Source organism: Primulina eburnea, chromosome 2 (assembly GCF_022965805.1).
Source record: "Primulina eburnea isolate SZY01 chromosome 2, ASM2296580v1, whole genome shotgun sequence".
NCBI classification, from domain to species: domain Eukaryota; kingdom Viridiplantae; phylum Streptophyta; class Magnoliopsida; order Lamiales; family Gesneriaceae; genus Primulina; species Primulina eburnea.
The window spans coordinates 14,906,848-14,922,946 of record NC_133102.1 but is presented as its reverse complement, the minus strand read 5'-3'; the positions used below and the strand labels follow the sequence as shown (position 1 = coordinate 14,922,946).

Sequence of the window (16,099 nt, the reverse complement as noted above, 5' to 3'; positions counted from 1 at the left end):
TGCTCACTTTGTTTTTACCATATCACTCAATCATCATTCGGTCGCCCTCAATCGCTTTTTAGCTTATTTCACACTATTTTTCGTCTTATAATCTCTCATCCATAAAAATATATCATTATATATTAAGTAGCATATAAAACATGAACTTGCTCACTATTTTTTACTATATAACTCAATCGCCATTCGGTCGCTCGCAGTCGCCATTCGGTCGCCTCAGTCATTTTTGATTTATTTCATACTATGTTTAATTTCGTAATTTCATCTGAGGCCAAGTTCTTTTCTTTCTAAGAGGTGGAATAGAATAACCCGGCTGTTCGAACACACGCTCATCTAATTAGTTATCAATGAAAACGTACCATAATATAGTAAATATGATATAAAACACGAATTTACTCACTTTGTTTTTATCATATCACTCAAAAGAAAGAAGAACAAATGAGCAACCCAAAGGAAGAAGAAGAAAACGTTAGTTTAGGTTCAAAGAAAAAAAAATATTTGAAAATATTTAAAATAAGGGTAAAATAGACATTTCAAAAGTGAGTGTTAGTTTTTTAAATTTATTTTTGTTGAGTGTTATATGACTAAATTTGCCCTAAAGATTTTCCCCTTTTGGCGGTAGACAACCAAACGGGTTGTTTTGTTTTTTAAGCCTGGTAAAATTTTTTTAAAAAAAAGAGCCTCATGTAGTGTTTTGTTCACTAAAGTTATTTTTTTAAAAAAATAAAATTGACCAAGTCTATTTCTCTAAATATACCCAACCGGACACTGCGACGAGTTTTGGTTAATTTTCCAATCCAAACGTAAACGAGCTTCACCAATTTTTTCTTTTTAAAAATCGATGACCTCGAATTGAGATGAATATTCAATGTAAGTATCAAATTCTTGGAAGCTATTTTCTTAAGATTCTCGTACTAATCTTTTTTATTAATACTTCGGATTCGTTCATTTTTATGGATTGATTATGCGAGCTCAGTGGTGATTGTAGTAATGTAAGATTGCGATTTTAATGCTCCGATTCATTGCATTAGCTATGAAGTGGTGTATTTTTTTTTTTTTTTTGAATCTTCAAGTTTGAGTGAATGATTCTGATATATTTGCCTTTTGAAATTTAGCGTCGGGGTGATTCTAGTTAGATAGGTCGTTAGAAGGTGTCTCATGTAAACTGTTGATATTTTAGCATTCTTTGTTCACGTAGACTTGGGATTTGGTGTTGATTATTACAATATGTGGTAGTACATATTTGACAAAATTTGGTAATATAATGGTAGTTTTCCCGTAGTAGAGTATGAAGACAACCTTGCCAATTTTGGGCCAGGGAGAAGATATCAAATGTTCCTATTATATCGTCTCAGCATAAACTAATGCCGCCCTTGTTTTTTCACGCTCAAGGTAACTCCAAAAATATATTTACAAGCTATTCAAGTGTATCATATATACTCTTACCTCATTTGGAAGTTCAGTGTCTTGATGCAGTAAGCATACATGAATGCAAAGAAAACTGTAAAACAAACCAAAACCACTGCTACTGGCGCCATGAAGTCAGGGTCATATCCAAAATGGTCTTGAATATAATTTTTAATCATCGGTTGTGCCGACGACCCCGCAACTGTAATGGTATTCTGCACATCTCCATATTGGCCTATGATTAGTCCATATACTGTCCATGCAACAGGGCAAATCCAGTAGTACCATATCCACCACTTTGGAATTTTCTGAATAATATAGGAAAAAGATTTCGTGACAATATCTTTGTTTGGTTTAAATGATTTAAGTTTATTGCAATAACTTACAGGTCTTGGGATGAAGAAGCCAGAGAATAGATTGAACAGTGCGTAGAATGCTGCTGCAAAAATAGCTGCTACTTGGTGGTTTGGTGTGATGGAAACAGTCATCATTCCATAATATGTGAAGTAGAGAAAGGAAAAGAAGGTGACAAAGTAGAACCAGAAGAATTTCGCTGCTGTCCACTCAAAGTTGAGCATGCCATACACTATAAGAGTGTAGTATGTCGTCTGAACAAGTACATAAGGTACTTCAACTATGACCTGCATGTAAGGGAACAAAGAACTCTTAGTTTTATACGTGTCACTATGTCTTGGGAATTAGAAATCCATCTTTGCAACTTTTATTTCGATCATTAGATTGAAATTGGAACGATTTTAGTAATATTAATAATGTGTATTGAAAATGGAAAGGTTCATAGTTTTTAATATTCCACGATGACTAAAACCATCCCCAAAATAAAATCTAACGCATCATTCTTTTCTCTCTTGAGAAAACATGCCTACCCTTCTTATTCACTTCTCAAAACATAATAATTAATTTAAATTCAACTTTATCACTTCCCACAAATTTTCATGTTACTACCTTATCTTCTATCCCAAAACATGATACATTCCCTCAAATTATAACCATATACAACTTATTTACCCGAAATATTTCAACAAAATCATTTTCCCGAAATTATCCCCTCAACGATGCTAAAACAAAATCAAGCAAAGTGTAAGATTATGTTTAATAGAATCTTTGCCTGTGACATGGCGTATGGTAATGCTGAGTACATTCCTGCAGCCCTTTCCCTATAAAAAACGGTTCTTTCTATGGCTACTACAGGCTGTACCGTCGAGCAATTATTTATTCCAACAAATAATACTGAAGCATACATGGCTCCAATGATTGTCAAAAGATCAGTGTCGCTGTTCCTGAAGGTATAAGATAAGAAAGGCAGAATCAGAAAATTGCCTTTAATCTTTATTATTAATAACTGTGGATAACCATTTATTAGAGACAAACTTTTTTGTGCCGACCCTCCAAAAGATTGTCCCAACCATGAGAGCACAAGCCAAAGTGAAGAAATATCTGACAAGATTATAATCTGGACTTCTCCAGTAAGTCCACCATTGCTTCCAGAGGCAGGACTTAAATTGACCCCATGCAGGCTGTGAATACTGGGTTTGGAAGTACAGATCTTTTGCCCCAGGATCTGTTGTGTTCAAATCTTTTACTAGAGTATTGTTTCTCCTAGGAAGAGATATAAAAGTGTGTAGGATTAGTTAAAAAACTTATGGGTCATTAAATATATAGAGCTGAAGTTTTCTTCACATACTGATATAAGGCTGTTGATTTGTAGTGTTCTGCGAAATCCAATCCAAGTCGGGCTTCTGTAGCGACTGAGCTTACTTCAAGCATCCAAGTTGCTGGGTTATACTTCTCTTTGATTTTCGGGATTCCAGAAATTCCCTACAATATTATGGGGTGCGCGGGGCAGATTTTTTTGTTATAAAAATATTCTTTTGTGATGGATAATGCTTTCAAGATGTGATGTATGATGTACCTCGAAGTATTCAACGACTTTTTGTGAATGTCGGCCCAATGGTCCAGCATAGATTACTTGGCCTCCTCGTTTCATAAGAAGTAACTAATGCATATTAACACAGAAGATATCAAAATGGATAAAAATTTAGATTGATACATAGAGAAAAGGATTGGTAGTGGAGAATTGGGGGACAAACAACGTAGGGGTAAGGAATAAACGGAACACTTGTATTTACCTCATCAAAAGCTTCAAAGATATCAATACTAGGTTGATGAATTGTGCAAACCACAGTTCTCCCTGTATCCACTGTGTTTCTCACTGTCCTCATCACAATAGCTGCTGCTCGTGCATCTAAACCCGATGTTGGTTCATCCATGAATATAATGGAGGGATTCGCCACAAGTTCAACAGCTATTGTCAATCGTTTTCTCTGTTCTGTTGACAGTCCTGTAACACCTGGGATCCCAACGATGGCGTTCTTGAGGTTGTCTAGCTCAACTAGGTCCATCACTTCATCCACAAAAGCCTGAAAATAATTAAATACATGATTGAATTTGTTACATACTTAATTGTTTTTTCCCCAAAAATATATACACTATGTTAAGGATTTCAGAAACACTTACTGTCTTTTGTTGACTGCTAACTTCTTTAGGAAGCCGGAGAAAAGCAGAGTAAATCAAAGATTCGCGGATAGTTACTTGAGGTGAATGGATATCGGTTTGTTCACAATATCCAGAAATTCTAGCAAAGGTCTCTTGATTCTTTGGGAATCCAGATATTCTGATATCACCTTCAATATATCCACCTGTTTTTCGTCCCGCTAAAACATCCATTAGTGTAGTTTTTCCTGCTCCACTAACACCCATCAATGCAGTCAAAACTCCTGGCCTAAATGCACCAGTTACTTCACGAAGCAATTGGAGTTTATCCTCTGTGACTCCTTGGGCCTTCATTTCCTGAGGTAAGGAACATGTTTGTTAGAAAGAAATCAGTTAATATGTCAGCTGGTTTTTAGGAGATATAGAGATTGTTAATCATCTGATGAGAATAATGTGACAAGTACTTACTGGCGGCATGTCAACAAAGTAGTTTACACTGTCAAAGGACATAGCAAGAGGTGTGAAGGGTAGAACCATTCCTCGCTTTGGGGCAACACCTCTTACTGTCTCAAGGCTTGAATCTTCGTTTCTTGTTAGTCCATATGTGGTGGAACGACCACTCATGCGTCGGATCGCCATTTCCACTGATGAAACAAAGAGAAAAAATCTGTATTATATATGTCTAATCAAATGATTTTATGATGATGTATGGTTCGCAAACAGTACTCGTGTTGTTTCCATCAGTTGCAGATAAAGACTGGGGAAAAGAATCTTTCTTTGACTTTGTTGTTTTAAGTCTTGGTTCATCTTCTGTTTTTTCATGGCCCATTTCCATCTCCGTCGCCTGCTCTTTGGGTATGATAGCTTGTGGCTTCCCTAGAGCTATTTTTTCGATTACAAAATTGGTGAATAATTGTCACTGACAATTTATTTATTTATCTCACATATTAAATAGAGCGTTAGAACTTACGGTTAAGATACATGAGAGAAAATGTAAAAAGAACATTAAAAAGTATTGTGAACCCCGCTAGGGCAGCAACACCTATCCAATACCAGTTCTTTTCTTGGAAAATATTAAAATTTCTCAATATGGCCACGCCCAGTCTTGTGGTATTGTCTGAGGCCTGCATGTGGCGTGGAATATCATTATGTTATGTTTGAGCAACTGAAAAAAAGTTTGCAAGCAATATATAGTTTTACAATACCACTTTGTTCATCCATCGTGGAGAAAACATCTCATTCACTGCAATGGCATTGTAACCATAGGTTAGGGGTGACACCCAATAACCCCACCCCCACCAGTCTGGAATTTTGTCTGCAGTTGGAAACAAATAGCAGTGTAAGATAAGTCCAAGGAATCGGTTTTACTTTTATTTATGTTGCATGTAACCATTATATTTCTTCAGATTAGGGCTGGTCACTAACTTTCAGGAAGGATGAAACCACCCAACAAGAACACGAGTAGAAGAGTTAGAGCACCCCCGGTGTTTGCCATAATCATTGTTCTGCATATTCCTGCTATCAGCCTGAACAACCCCGCCGCCATTTGTTGGATAACAAATATCAATAGAAATTGCTTGAAGAACCTGATAATGGAACAAATATCTTCTGAATCAGATGGCCTTATTTTTCAAAATGTGTATTTTTATAATTGATACGCACTCCACAGATAATTTCTTGCAATGTTCCAAGTACGAACACCTTCTGGTTTTGGTCCTCGTCATTTAAATCTATCGAGTTTTTTTTTCGGGGTGCATATTTGATGCCTGGTTACTAATTTACTTGATTTCACGATTACTGATTTACATCTACTTCATTGTGACCTTAAACAAGTGAAACATAAATTACCTGTTAGGTTCAGGAGCAAATCCAATAGTGTAGTATGTTGTGACCATCCACACAATAGCCTCAAACACGGATATTGGAATCCTTAGCAAAAACGTTGGCAAAGTGAAAGTCCAAGGAGGGTGAAAAAGAAGGTCCCTGTGTTTGTAAAAGACTGGAAGTCTTTGGATCGTCAGAGCGAGTTCTGAGAAACCATTAAAGGTGTTGCATATCAAGCTAAATAATAGTGCACCAATGTAGATAGCACCGTCTTGTTCATTCCTTGTTTGTAGCTGAGTTCGTAGAAACAGAGTTGATGTGATAATGGCCACAATGAATATTTGGATTGTCTTGAAAACATAAACAAAAGAATTTCTCTTGATCAAAAGCCATTCTTTATCAAAGTTGGCTTTGAGAAGCTCTCTTTTGGGGACTGAGTACTTTTTAAACACAAGAGCTGCTTTGTGACTTCGATTTCTGTCATAAGGGACAGATAGTTCGTTTTCAAGACGTAAGCCTGCATGAAACCGCTTGAATCTTTTTGCAAATTCACCTACTGAAATGTGGTGATATGGTTGGCTTCTATCTGCCCAATATTGCTCTTGATCTTTTTTCGATGTCACCTGTTACCAGTTTGGAATATACATTTGTAAGTCTTGACATTATATATCAGAATCATGCGTATCATCTAACAGAATAATTTTAAGTTTCATGCATTTGGCTCATTAAACTTTTAAAGTTTCCAAATTTAAGGTAATGCAGGTGAATGTAGGACCCACAAGGAGGCGAGCAGCAAAGTCGCCTGCTTATAAAAATCCTATACCCATCTCTACGGTCGTGCTTTACCTCTTGCAAGAAATCGACAGTTCCTTTCCTCTCTGGACATCTGAAACCACAACTGTCAAAGAACTCAACTACATGTTCTCTGGGTCCCTGATAAACTATCTGGCCTTCTGATAACAGAATGATATCATCAAAAAGGTCAAATGTTTCAGGTGCTGGCTGAAGAAGGGACATAAAGATTGTCGCCTCTGTGAGATGTACAATTTGTTGCAAACATTTGACAATTTGATAAGTTGTGGAGCTGTCTAGACCGGTCGATATCTCATCCATGAACAACGTCTTTGTTGGCCCAACAATCATCTCTCCTGCATCAGAATCAAAGCAAAATCAGTGACTTCTTTACTCAAAGGTTCAGTTCCGTTACACCAGGTATTTTTAGTTTATACAAGTTGCCATTTTTTAAATTTGTCACATCGAACATCAAAGAAAGCTTAAAGAGACTCATTTCTGCTATGATGTCTAGTTTTGGCGACAGTTGGACTTGCTAAATTGTCATATGCCCCCTCTGTCATGTCTTATAATCTAAAAAATACATAATTCATTAGTGTCTTGTGCTCAGGTACAAAAGTTTATTGAGCATGAATGTCTCTTCATGATTTAGTAAGTCCTGGAAAGGAACCTTGATTATTGGTGGCTTAGGCAAGTTTACCCCCCAATAAAAATCCCTTTAAATTGTGTTTTGTCTAGGTTGCTTGTGACCCCATTTGAGTTTTAGTTGGTTCTAATACTATAGATGAGCAGCCCGAGTCCCGACTGGTTTGTAATATGACTGTTACATCTCAACTTACGCTCAAAACTTCTTTTGCATCTGAATTTAGCTGAACAGGATCAATGTTTCCAGAAGTTAGAAAATATTAAATTTTTCTTTCAACCCAGTAAAATTAACTATATAAGGTTCTAGTGCATTTACAATTTTTGGCTTAGAATTGTAGTCTTCAATCTAATAATAATAAATATTAAATAATAACATAAATACACGGGAAGCATGAGACGGAACTCGAGTTGAACTCTGTCAAGCTGAAGCTTTATTTGAACTCTAATCAAGCTCCCGTCTCCCACCCTCTCCCCTTCACAAACACCTCATATTGCATCAGAAAGGTTGGTGACGACATAATTTGTAGCTCATACGACACATCAGGTGAAATTGATTTAGAAGAGTTGTTTCGTGAGGTTTAATTATTGGAAATGCGAACTCCATGTTTGAGCAATATGATATGATTTGTTCTTTTAGTGAGTGGACCTATTGTGTTAGGTCTACTTTCTTATATTGACTTTATTATATTAAATTGGATTATTTTCTCATTGTCATGCTTTTGGTAGATGGTGTTTAACAATTTCCACTATAGGATCTAGTTAGCAGCTACGTTATCCATATCTTTACTCCTTAATGAATTAAGAAGAATAACATTACAATTTAGGTCATACTGATCTTTTGTTTTTTTGACCAACTGTACTATCTATTTGAAATCAGTTGTATATTTTAAATAAACTTTATTTAATTTTTCGAAGTGTAAACTTTTAGTATATACGTATGCAATTTGTATTTGAACTTAGGATACTCCATATTAAATTAGATTTAATGGTTTAAAAATGTGCATTAAACACGCAAATCACCTGTGGTAACACGCTTCTTTTGTCCACCCGAAATTCCTCTTATCAATTCATCTCCCACAATGGTGTCCCGGCACACATCTAGCCCCAATATCTGCATATATATTCAAAATTTGCCGAGGTAATATTAGCAGAAATTCATACATAAAATTTCACATATTTCTTGTATTTTTTTTTTAATTTAAGGTTTGTTTACCGACCAAAACCCTTGTACTTAATCAATGGCCCACTTCACCTAAAAGGGTCAATTTATGCCTCTTAACAAAGTCCAACAAAAGTCGTAACATAGAGTAGCTGAGTAGGTGAGGTGAGACTTCTTACCCCAACACATGATTAAGCTGCGACTTGAAAACGAAAGGCCCAAAAATATATTCGTTGAAACTGATCGTTTGGTCTTCCTAAACCTTATCTTATACTAATCCTTATCAAATATATAGACTTCTTTATTCGTTGGTTAAATTGGATGAACATAGCAGAGCAAAACAAAATGGGATTTACTGAATTTCGACTTAAGTAGGACGTGGCTTAAGAGATAAAACAAATATGTTTTCAAAAATTACACAATAGTAGGAGTTTTTTTTTTAAGTACATAAAAGTTCTGCTCTTCCTCACATTGGAGTCCTAACTCCATCCGATTGTCCGAATTTGATATTAGTTTTTATGCTAATAATTGACAACAAATTCTTAGTATGGCAGGGTTAACTGTCCGCAATGTGCTTAATTGTTGAAGAAAAATCTTGGAAATAATGTGTTTTCCTAATATTTGTTTTTCTTACCTTTAGTGTGTAATCTGTGACGAGGCTGCTTTCGACTCCTTGCATTGCAGTTGCCTGATGAAAAAGAAAGAAAACGCAGAACTTAATGATATTTGATATATTGCTTAACCACACTGTTTAATCTAATTAGAATATTAGATTACCTTCATGAAAAGATCAACTTCTGCCTCAGGAAATATGCCAGCTTCCTTTTCTCTTCTGGCAAGCTCACTCAAAAGGTCTGTTCAATTTTTATTATCATTAAATATAAACCCCGTTGCATTGTTATACTGATATATATCTCGTGCGAAATTCGTTCGTAGCTTGAAATTATATATGTTTGCTATGAAAACACGTTCTGTACCAATTGTGAAAGTTGTGTAAAACAAAAAAATCCTGAGATGTGTGAAGAGGTGTGTGCTACGACGAAGTAACTGGAAACTATTGTGAGATTGCTGATGTTATTTTAGTAAAGGGTCAAAGCGATTGTGTTAGTACCATATCGTGATCCGACCCCTTGGCATCTGGCAGAGAAATCCAGGGTTTCTTTGACAGTCATTTCTCCGACATGAACATCGTTCTGGCTAATGTAGGCTGATGTTTTCTGCGGCACAAATTCATCGAGCATGTGTCCGTTGTATGTGATCTCACCCCTTGTCTGTTCAACATTTTTAATAAACAAGAATAATTTCGAAGGTAAGCTCATGCCGCAATGAGATACCAAATTCGAAGTATTAGTAAAACAAAAATTTGAATATTAAGGTGAACGAATATGTGAATCGGAGTGGAATATGTGGTCACTAAAATTAATTCAATATTGAATCACTTGTTAGGTTATGAGCCCGAGAGAGTGCTAGATGAATTATAAATAATGGGCATCGATGTGCAAGTGATTTAGGAATGACAGAAATTGTCTTTTGAGAGAATGCAATACATGCACAGAAATCTAATTTCATATCAAGATATAAATGATTTGAGTTTTTCCACCAAAAAGTTTTAAATGGTCTGGTTGTTTTTATTCGTTTGATCATAAGCTCAAACCATGCAAAATTAGCATTTTTAAGGGTGTTGTTCAGGTAGAAATATACACAATAAAGTGGCGGAAAATAGGAGGGTTAATAAAATAGGGGCGTGCACAATTAAGATTTTATATGTAACTCAATTTCTCGTAAATTATAAGTCTCAAACCTTTAAAGTAGGATCTAATTTTCCGGCCAGAGCCAACAAAAGAGTTGTTTTCCCAGAAGATGGAGGTCCCAATAAAAGGGTCATTCTGTGCACACAAAAAATACTTGTTACTTTGTATAGTATTAATATTAATCAATCTACAGATTACCCATTTTCAGTACATAACTACATATATACCTCGACGGTTTAATGATGCCTGATGCATCTTTTAGTATGGTAAGTTTTGTCTTCTTGGCCGACCTAATGCCAAAGCAACTCAGCCCTGTCTCGGCCATGTTACGCACGACATTCGGCAAGCTTGGAAGAGCCCGGTCTCCCACGAAACAGTTGGCCTCAACCGTCAAGTGTTCGAACCTAACTTCTACAGTAGGTAGTGTGATCCCAACTCTGCCATGAATTACAACTTAAATAACATAGTAAAATTACCAAACACAAGAATTAAAAGAATAAACTGTAACAAACAAAAAAAAATCCCGGGATTTAGGGACCTAACATTAATTTCGTTCATGTCCACAAATTTGATTTTGTCAAGTATCAATTTAGCTCGAGCTCATATCAATACCCTTTAATTTTAATAAATTAATTTAAAATAACATTAATCCGTTTGTCCGCGTTTCACGCTCAACACACACTTCATCGAATAACTAGGTACCGAAAAAGGATAATAACTTCTTGGTTTAGTGGCAAAGGTAAAACCCAAAATCCTACAAGCCTTGAGTTCAAATCTCATTTTTATGAATAGTAGTTAGATTAGACAAGAAATTCTCTGACGGCTAACCCCGTTGTGTGTGTGTGTGTGTGTGTATAAACTAACTGTGTTTTTGGCTTACGTCACTAAATTTGTATGCAACTTTCCTTTTCTTGTTTAGCTCCAAATTATTCTGACTTAAATTACATGATATGCATGCTACGAGGGACTTGAATTTTTTATTTTTATTTTTTGATTTGGTCATCACTAAATCGATTATCAACTTTTAGAAATTTTGATAAAGTTCATTTTTTGTTTGAGTTGTTTTCCAAAAAATAAAAAAATTGAGCAAGAAGTATTTTGAAATACAAAATTTGATATATTTTATAGATTATTAAATATCATTAATATACGGATTTTTATGGTTAATAATAATATAACACAGATAAAGTTGATTCGATGACGTAAATTAGAATATTTCTTGTATTCAGCGTACTTGTACCTAAAGCTAAACCAACTCAACTATGATTGAATTTTGACACGATTCACAATGGCCCACCAAGTTCTAAACACAACTGTCCTACGAAATAAATAATTTTTTTTGAAAAAAAAACTCTAATTTTTTAGATATTATAAATTACAAAAAAAAAATTATGAGAGAATTTTATACACAATTTAGTGTTTAAAAAATATTATTTTTATGTCAAAAATGTTATTTATATAAATATGAACTGATTAACTCGTCTTACGGATATAGACATGAGACAGTCTCGAGACATAAATCATAGAAATTAATATAAATTCAATTATTCAAAAGTATGCTGAATTGCTTCCTAAATTATTAGAGTGAGTTTAATGTGAGACCGTCTCACGGATCATAATCTGTGAGACGGGTCAACCCTACCCATATTCACAATAAAAAGTTATACTCAGCATAAAAAGTAAAATTTTTCCATGAGTGACCCAAATAAGAGACTGTCTCACAAATACGACCCGTGAGACCGTCTCACACAAATTTTTGTCAAATTATTACTAGGATATGATACTTTTTTTGGCTGTAATTTTTAAAATTAAAAACTTAAACATTGAGAATCCAAAAACAGTAAACTATAAATTTTAGCTTTTTAAGCCAAAACAAAAATATATATTTTTTCAATTGCTCCAGTACTGGGAGTACCGAATAAGCCCTTCTAAACATAAAATAATCTTTTAAAAAAATGAAAATTCGTTTCATAAAAATTTCAGTGTCATAATTAAATAGTAAAAGAAAAAAAAAATTAGAAATGTAACACACACGTTAGTTTAGAACTTGAGGAGTAAGAAAGCAAGTGATTACCAACATTTGTAATGATCGTTAATAATTCAGCAAAAGATAAAACTTACTTATCGATACGATTCCTGAGTTTCACCAAGAACTTCTCATTATCTTCCTCCGCAAACTTGAACAATCTGTCGATGAATTCTACCCTCTCATTGAGACCAAGTTTCCTCACATCGACTTCCCTGTGCACAACCTTAACGTTCCCATGATTGGGAGTTTCCACTAGAGATTTTAGGACAGTTCGCCTCAGCCTGTCGTAGGTCGGTAGCTTCTCCAAAGCAGCCCATCTTAAGGCTTCTTCGTCTTCCTCGGCTCTACTGGCTTGCCTCGGAGTTGAGCCGGAGGCAAAAACCTCCTCCAAGGTCCAGTTGGCAGCCCTGCTCAGGCTCCTCCCGATGCTCCTACTCACACTCTTTTGCCTTCTCGACCCCCTCATTGAGTCCACGTCCATGTTTGCTTTGCTCTTTCTCACCTGTGGCTTAGATTATTAGTTAAGAAGTTTTCTAATAGATGGTAGCAAATGAAGTACGTAGTTCATATTTTGTAGATTCAAAGAGCAAAAATTTGGGCAAGTTATAAATAAAATTTAAAACCATACGCACAATCATAACGATCAGGGTAAGTGAGTAAAAACAAACATATCAAATGCATACTCTTGTTTCCAATCACTTGGCCTAGGGAATTAATGAACTTGAAACAATCAGCTAGCTAGATCAATAAATTAACCACTCGAGATTGAAGAACTAGCTAGGGATATGTATCTAGATGGAAAATATAGATATAGAAGTAAGGACTTAATTTGGTTTTGAAATGGTTGAAGGAGTCACTCTTTTGTTCAAAAGAGCTAGAGAGTTGGAGTTATGGTTAAGTAGAGAGAATTGGATTGGTTGTGTGCATGAAAATGTTGGTCTTTTTATACAGTAATCAGAGGGGTTTGGTTTGGTGTTGAATTGGATGGATTGTTTGGGACCTACAGAAAACTGAATGAATGAAATTTATTTTGTCTACCAACTTTTTTTTTTGCAACGTCTTTAAATTTTTCTTCCATTTTTTTTTTTTTTTTGCCTTTTCGTATTGTTTCTTTTCCTGCTAGGAGTATGGAGTAGGTACTCCGGTACCCTGGCAATCCTTAATTTTACAGTTTAAATATTTTCCCAAATAGGGCTATTTTTCTTGAATGCACAAAAAAAAAAGGCATGTGTCGTGAGAAAAAAGAAAAAACGGCATGCCTCTATAACAATATATTGATAAATAATACTAGTAATCATTGAAATAATAATTTTTATATAAAATATGATAGATCTATTGGGTTTTTTTTGATAAAATTTTGTTGAAGCCAAAGAATTTTAATAAAGATAAAAATAGACGATCTATTGTTCAAATAATAAATATCGAGTGACAAATATATATTGAAATATTTAAATCAGATGCTACCTATATTGATTTTAGTCAAGTTTTATTTATTATAAAATACATAATTAAAGATTTATTTAATACTTGTAATTTGATTTCTTATTAACAGTAGCAACTATACTGCATGATCACTTAATTTTAAAAATCTCTATCCCATTTAAATTAGAGTAGGTCTTTTGCTGCAACGGTTTCACTGATTTATATCTATATAAAAGGTTGACTCGATCCATACTTGTAATGAAAATAAATATATTTGATATAAAAGACTCAAATCATCATATATTACACAATATATTTTTGACATAAGAATTTTTTTTTTACACTAAGCATCGTATATTTCTTATAAGCTCTATTTTTCAAGGGTAACTTTGTACATGAAAGATTGGAGTTCCACTTTTTTATTTGTGACATAAAAAATAATCTTTTTTTAATTAAATTCATCCTCGAAAAATAGGTCTTTTGTAAAACCGAACGCTTGTCACTTCACCAAAAGTTATAACAGATGGTAATGATATAACTCAAATCTTTTAAACTGCATAGCAGCCCAAGCGTCATAGTTCGATTGTTCTACCTAGCATGGACAATTATTGCACCTCGACAATCTTTCTTCCAATAATTGGACTCCTTGCAATCATTGGGAATCGAACACATGAACTTGGCTCTGATACCAATTATAGGAACGAGTGTTTGCTGCTTTACCAAAAGTTATAGTTGATGATAATGGTATAACTTAAATCTTTTAAATTCCATAGCAGTCCAAGCGTCATGGTTCGCTCTCTCTATTCAACAAGGACAATTATCACTCCTCGACATCTTTCATAGAATACTTTTCTTATTTATAGTTTCAAAAAACTATACGTAAATATAATATGTCAACTAAAAAATTTAGCATATTAATGCAATTTGACGTACGTTAAAAATTATACATAAGGAATAAATGAAATTGTCCTCAGGAACCCAAACAACAATGTTATCCAGAACCAAATGTAACGAGCTTAATACCAAATTAGCTTCGAGATAATGCAACTATATATATTATTGGGACATCGTTGTTAGACATGAATTGTATTGTGGCGATGATAACTAAAACCAGTAGACCAGCAGACCAGATCAAACGTCTAATTTATCAGTAGCTGCTGATCTAGTAAAACTAAATCAGTAGAAGAGATAGTTATACAAAACCAGTAGAAGACGTTGCCTAACGTTACTTCTTTAATGTTACCGTTAAGGGTTCCAAGTACTAGTATTAATTGCGGCATTATCAGTAACAACGCATGGTTGCACGCACTCCCTCCCCGGAATTCGATGCATTAAATCTCGAACATCAAATTCTATGTCTGCAAAACGATCTCAACAACATCTCTGAGTTAGTGAAGCGTATGTCTTGTGAAAACCTTGCGGAATTCACTGGTGCTAAATCCTTCCGAGAAACAATGGGTAAACACCTCTATCTCACTAAGGAGACCACAGACAAGATGTATGCTGAAACTTCCATTTTCAGACAAGCTATATCGAGATCTTACGCCACCCTCATCAGTGATCAAAATAGTATTCTCACTCGACTCACTGAGCATGATGATCACTTTCGATCTCTATCTACTTCTGTGGAACTTTTGGATGCCAAGATTGATTCTCAAAATCAATCTATCGCTACACTGGATAATCGCATTTCTTCTCAGACCCCGTATCTGGAAATGCTAACCGATGGCATTCACAATATCTCAGGCCGATTGAATGACCTCTTTGCTCATGTCGTTGCCGCTGATGCCAAAAAGGGGGAAGATAGGGCAGATAGAGGAAATCAAGAAGAAGATGAGGCTGAACCTTCTGACAGAAGAGATCAAGAGCCTCCGTCTGAAGAAATTATTTTCAGGGATATTGGAATCAATTGATACTTTTAAATCCTTATTGACAATTATCATTCAGTTTATATGATTATCTGTTTTATTTAACAACTTTCTACTGATTAGGTTTTGGCATCACCACAAAGGGGGAAATTGTTATAAATGAATTGTATTGTGGCGATGATAACTAAAACCAGTAGACCAGCAGACCAGATCAAACGTCTAATTTATCAGTAGCTGCTGATCTAGTAAAACTAAATCAGTAGAAGAGATAGTTATACAAAACCAGTAGAAGACGTTGGCTAACGTTACTTCTTTAATGTTACCGTTAAGGGTTCCAAGTACTAGTATTAATTGCGGCATTAATTGCTATACTGAATCATTTAATGCACCTTACCCATTTTGGTATAAAACAGAACTGATTGTTCTACAGTCTTGTTGCAGGAACTTCTTTTGGCAATATAGCTGACTCTATCAGACTATCTGAAGAATATTCTGATTTATGAACGTTGAACTCAGTTGCTCTTATATAAGGGTAACAAACCTTACTCAAAAGCAAGGTTACAAAAATAGATTTTCAAGGATCAAAGCTTTTACATCGAAATCACTCTTAAAGTTCAACAAAAAGAAAAGTAGCACACGCTTCATAGCAATTATCTGATCATTTGAAGATCATCTTGTGCTACTGATCATCACA

At 34.8% G+C, this 16,099-nt stretch overlaps 1 protein-coding gene and 1 long non-coding RNA gene across 4 annotated transcripts; one reads left to right on the top strand and one right to left on the bottom strand.

The window, feature by feature from the left end:
• Positions 1–749: 749 nt before the first annotated feature.
• LOC140822988 (uncharacterized) lies at positions 750–6,639 on the top strand. Of its 2 annotated transcripts, XR_012116086.1 has the most exons (8): positions 750–867; positions 1,280–1,389; positions 1,461–1,614; positions 1,793–2,029; positions 2,614–2,708; positions 3,131–3,255; positions 5,771–5,961; positions 6,502–6,639. It is a non-coding gene; the product is annotated as an uncharacterized lncRNA (long non-coding RNA). The 2 variants fall into 2 exon arrangements; XR_012116085.1 differs by lacking the exons at positions 2,614–2,708; positions 3,131–3,255 and having other exon boundaries at positions 757–867; positions 1,283–1,389.
• Positions 1,387–13,028, bottom strand: LOC140822986 (ABC transporter G family member 36-like). Of its 2 annotated transcripts, XM_073184035.1 has the most exons (23): positions 12,799–13,028; positions 12,208–12,617; positions 10,314–10,523; positions 10,137–10,221; positions 9,447–9,606; positions 9,113–9,189; positions 8,970–9,023; positions 8,197–8,287; positions 6,586–6,887; positions 5,764–6,362; positions 5,341–5,501; positions 5,121–5,230; positions 4,886–5,039; positions 4,642–4,797; positions 4,384–4,559; positions 3,940–4,272; positions 3,552–3,842; positions 3,335–3,418; positions 3,107–3,240; positions 2,794–3,021; positions 2,531–2,702; positions 1,791–2,045; positions 1,387–1,712 (listed from the first exon to the last, which is right to left on the bottom strand). In XM_073184035.1, exons 2-23 carry the CDS (start codon positions 12,594–12,596, stop codon positions 1,440–1,442), a joined length of 4,494 nt encoding a protein of 1,497 aa, XP_073040136.1. In that variant the 5' UTR covers positions 12,597–12,617; positions 12,799–13,028; the 3' UTR covers positions 1,387–1,439. The 2 variants fall into 2 exon arrangements, with proteins under 2 accessions (XP_073040136.1, XP_073040135.1); XM_073184034.1 differs by having other exon boundaries at positions 1,387–2,045.
• Between the last annotated feature and the right edge of the window lie 3,071 nt (positions 13,029–16,099).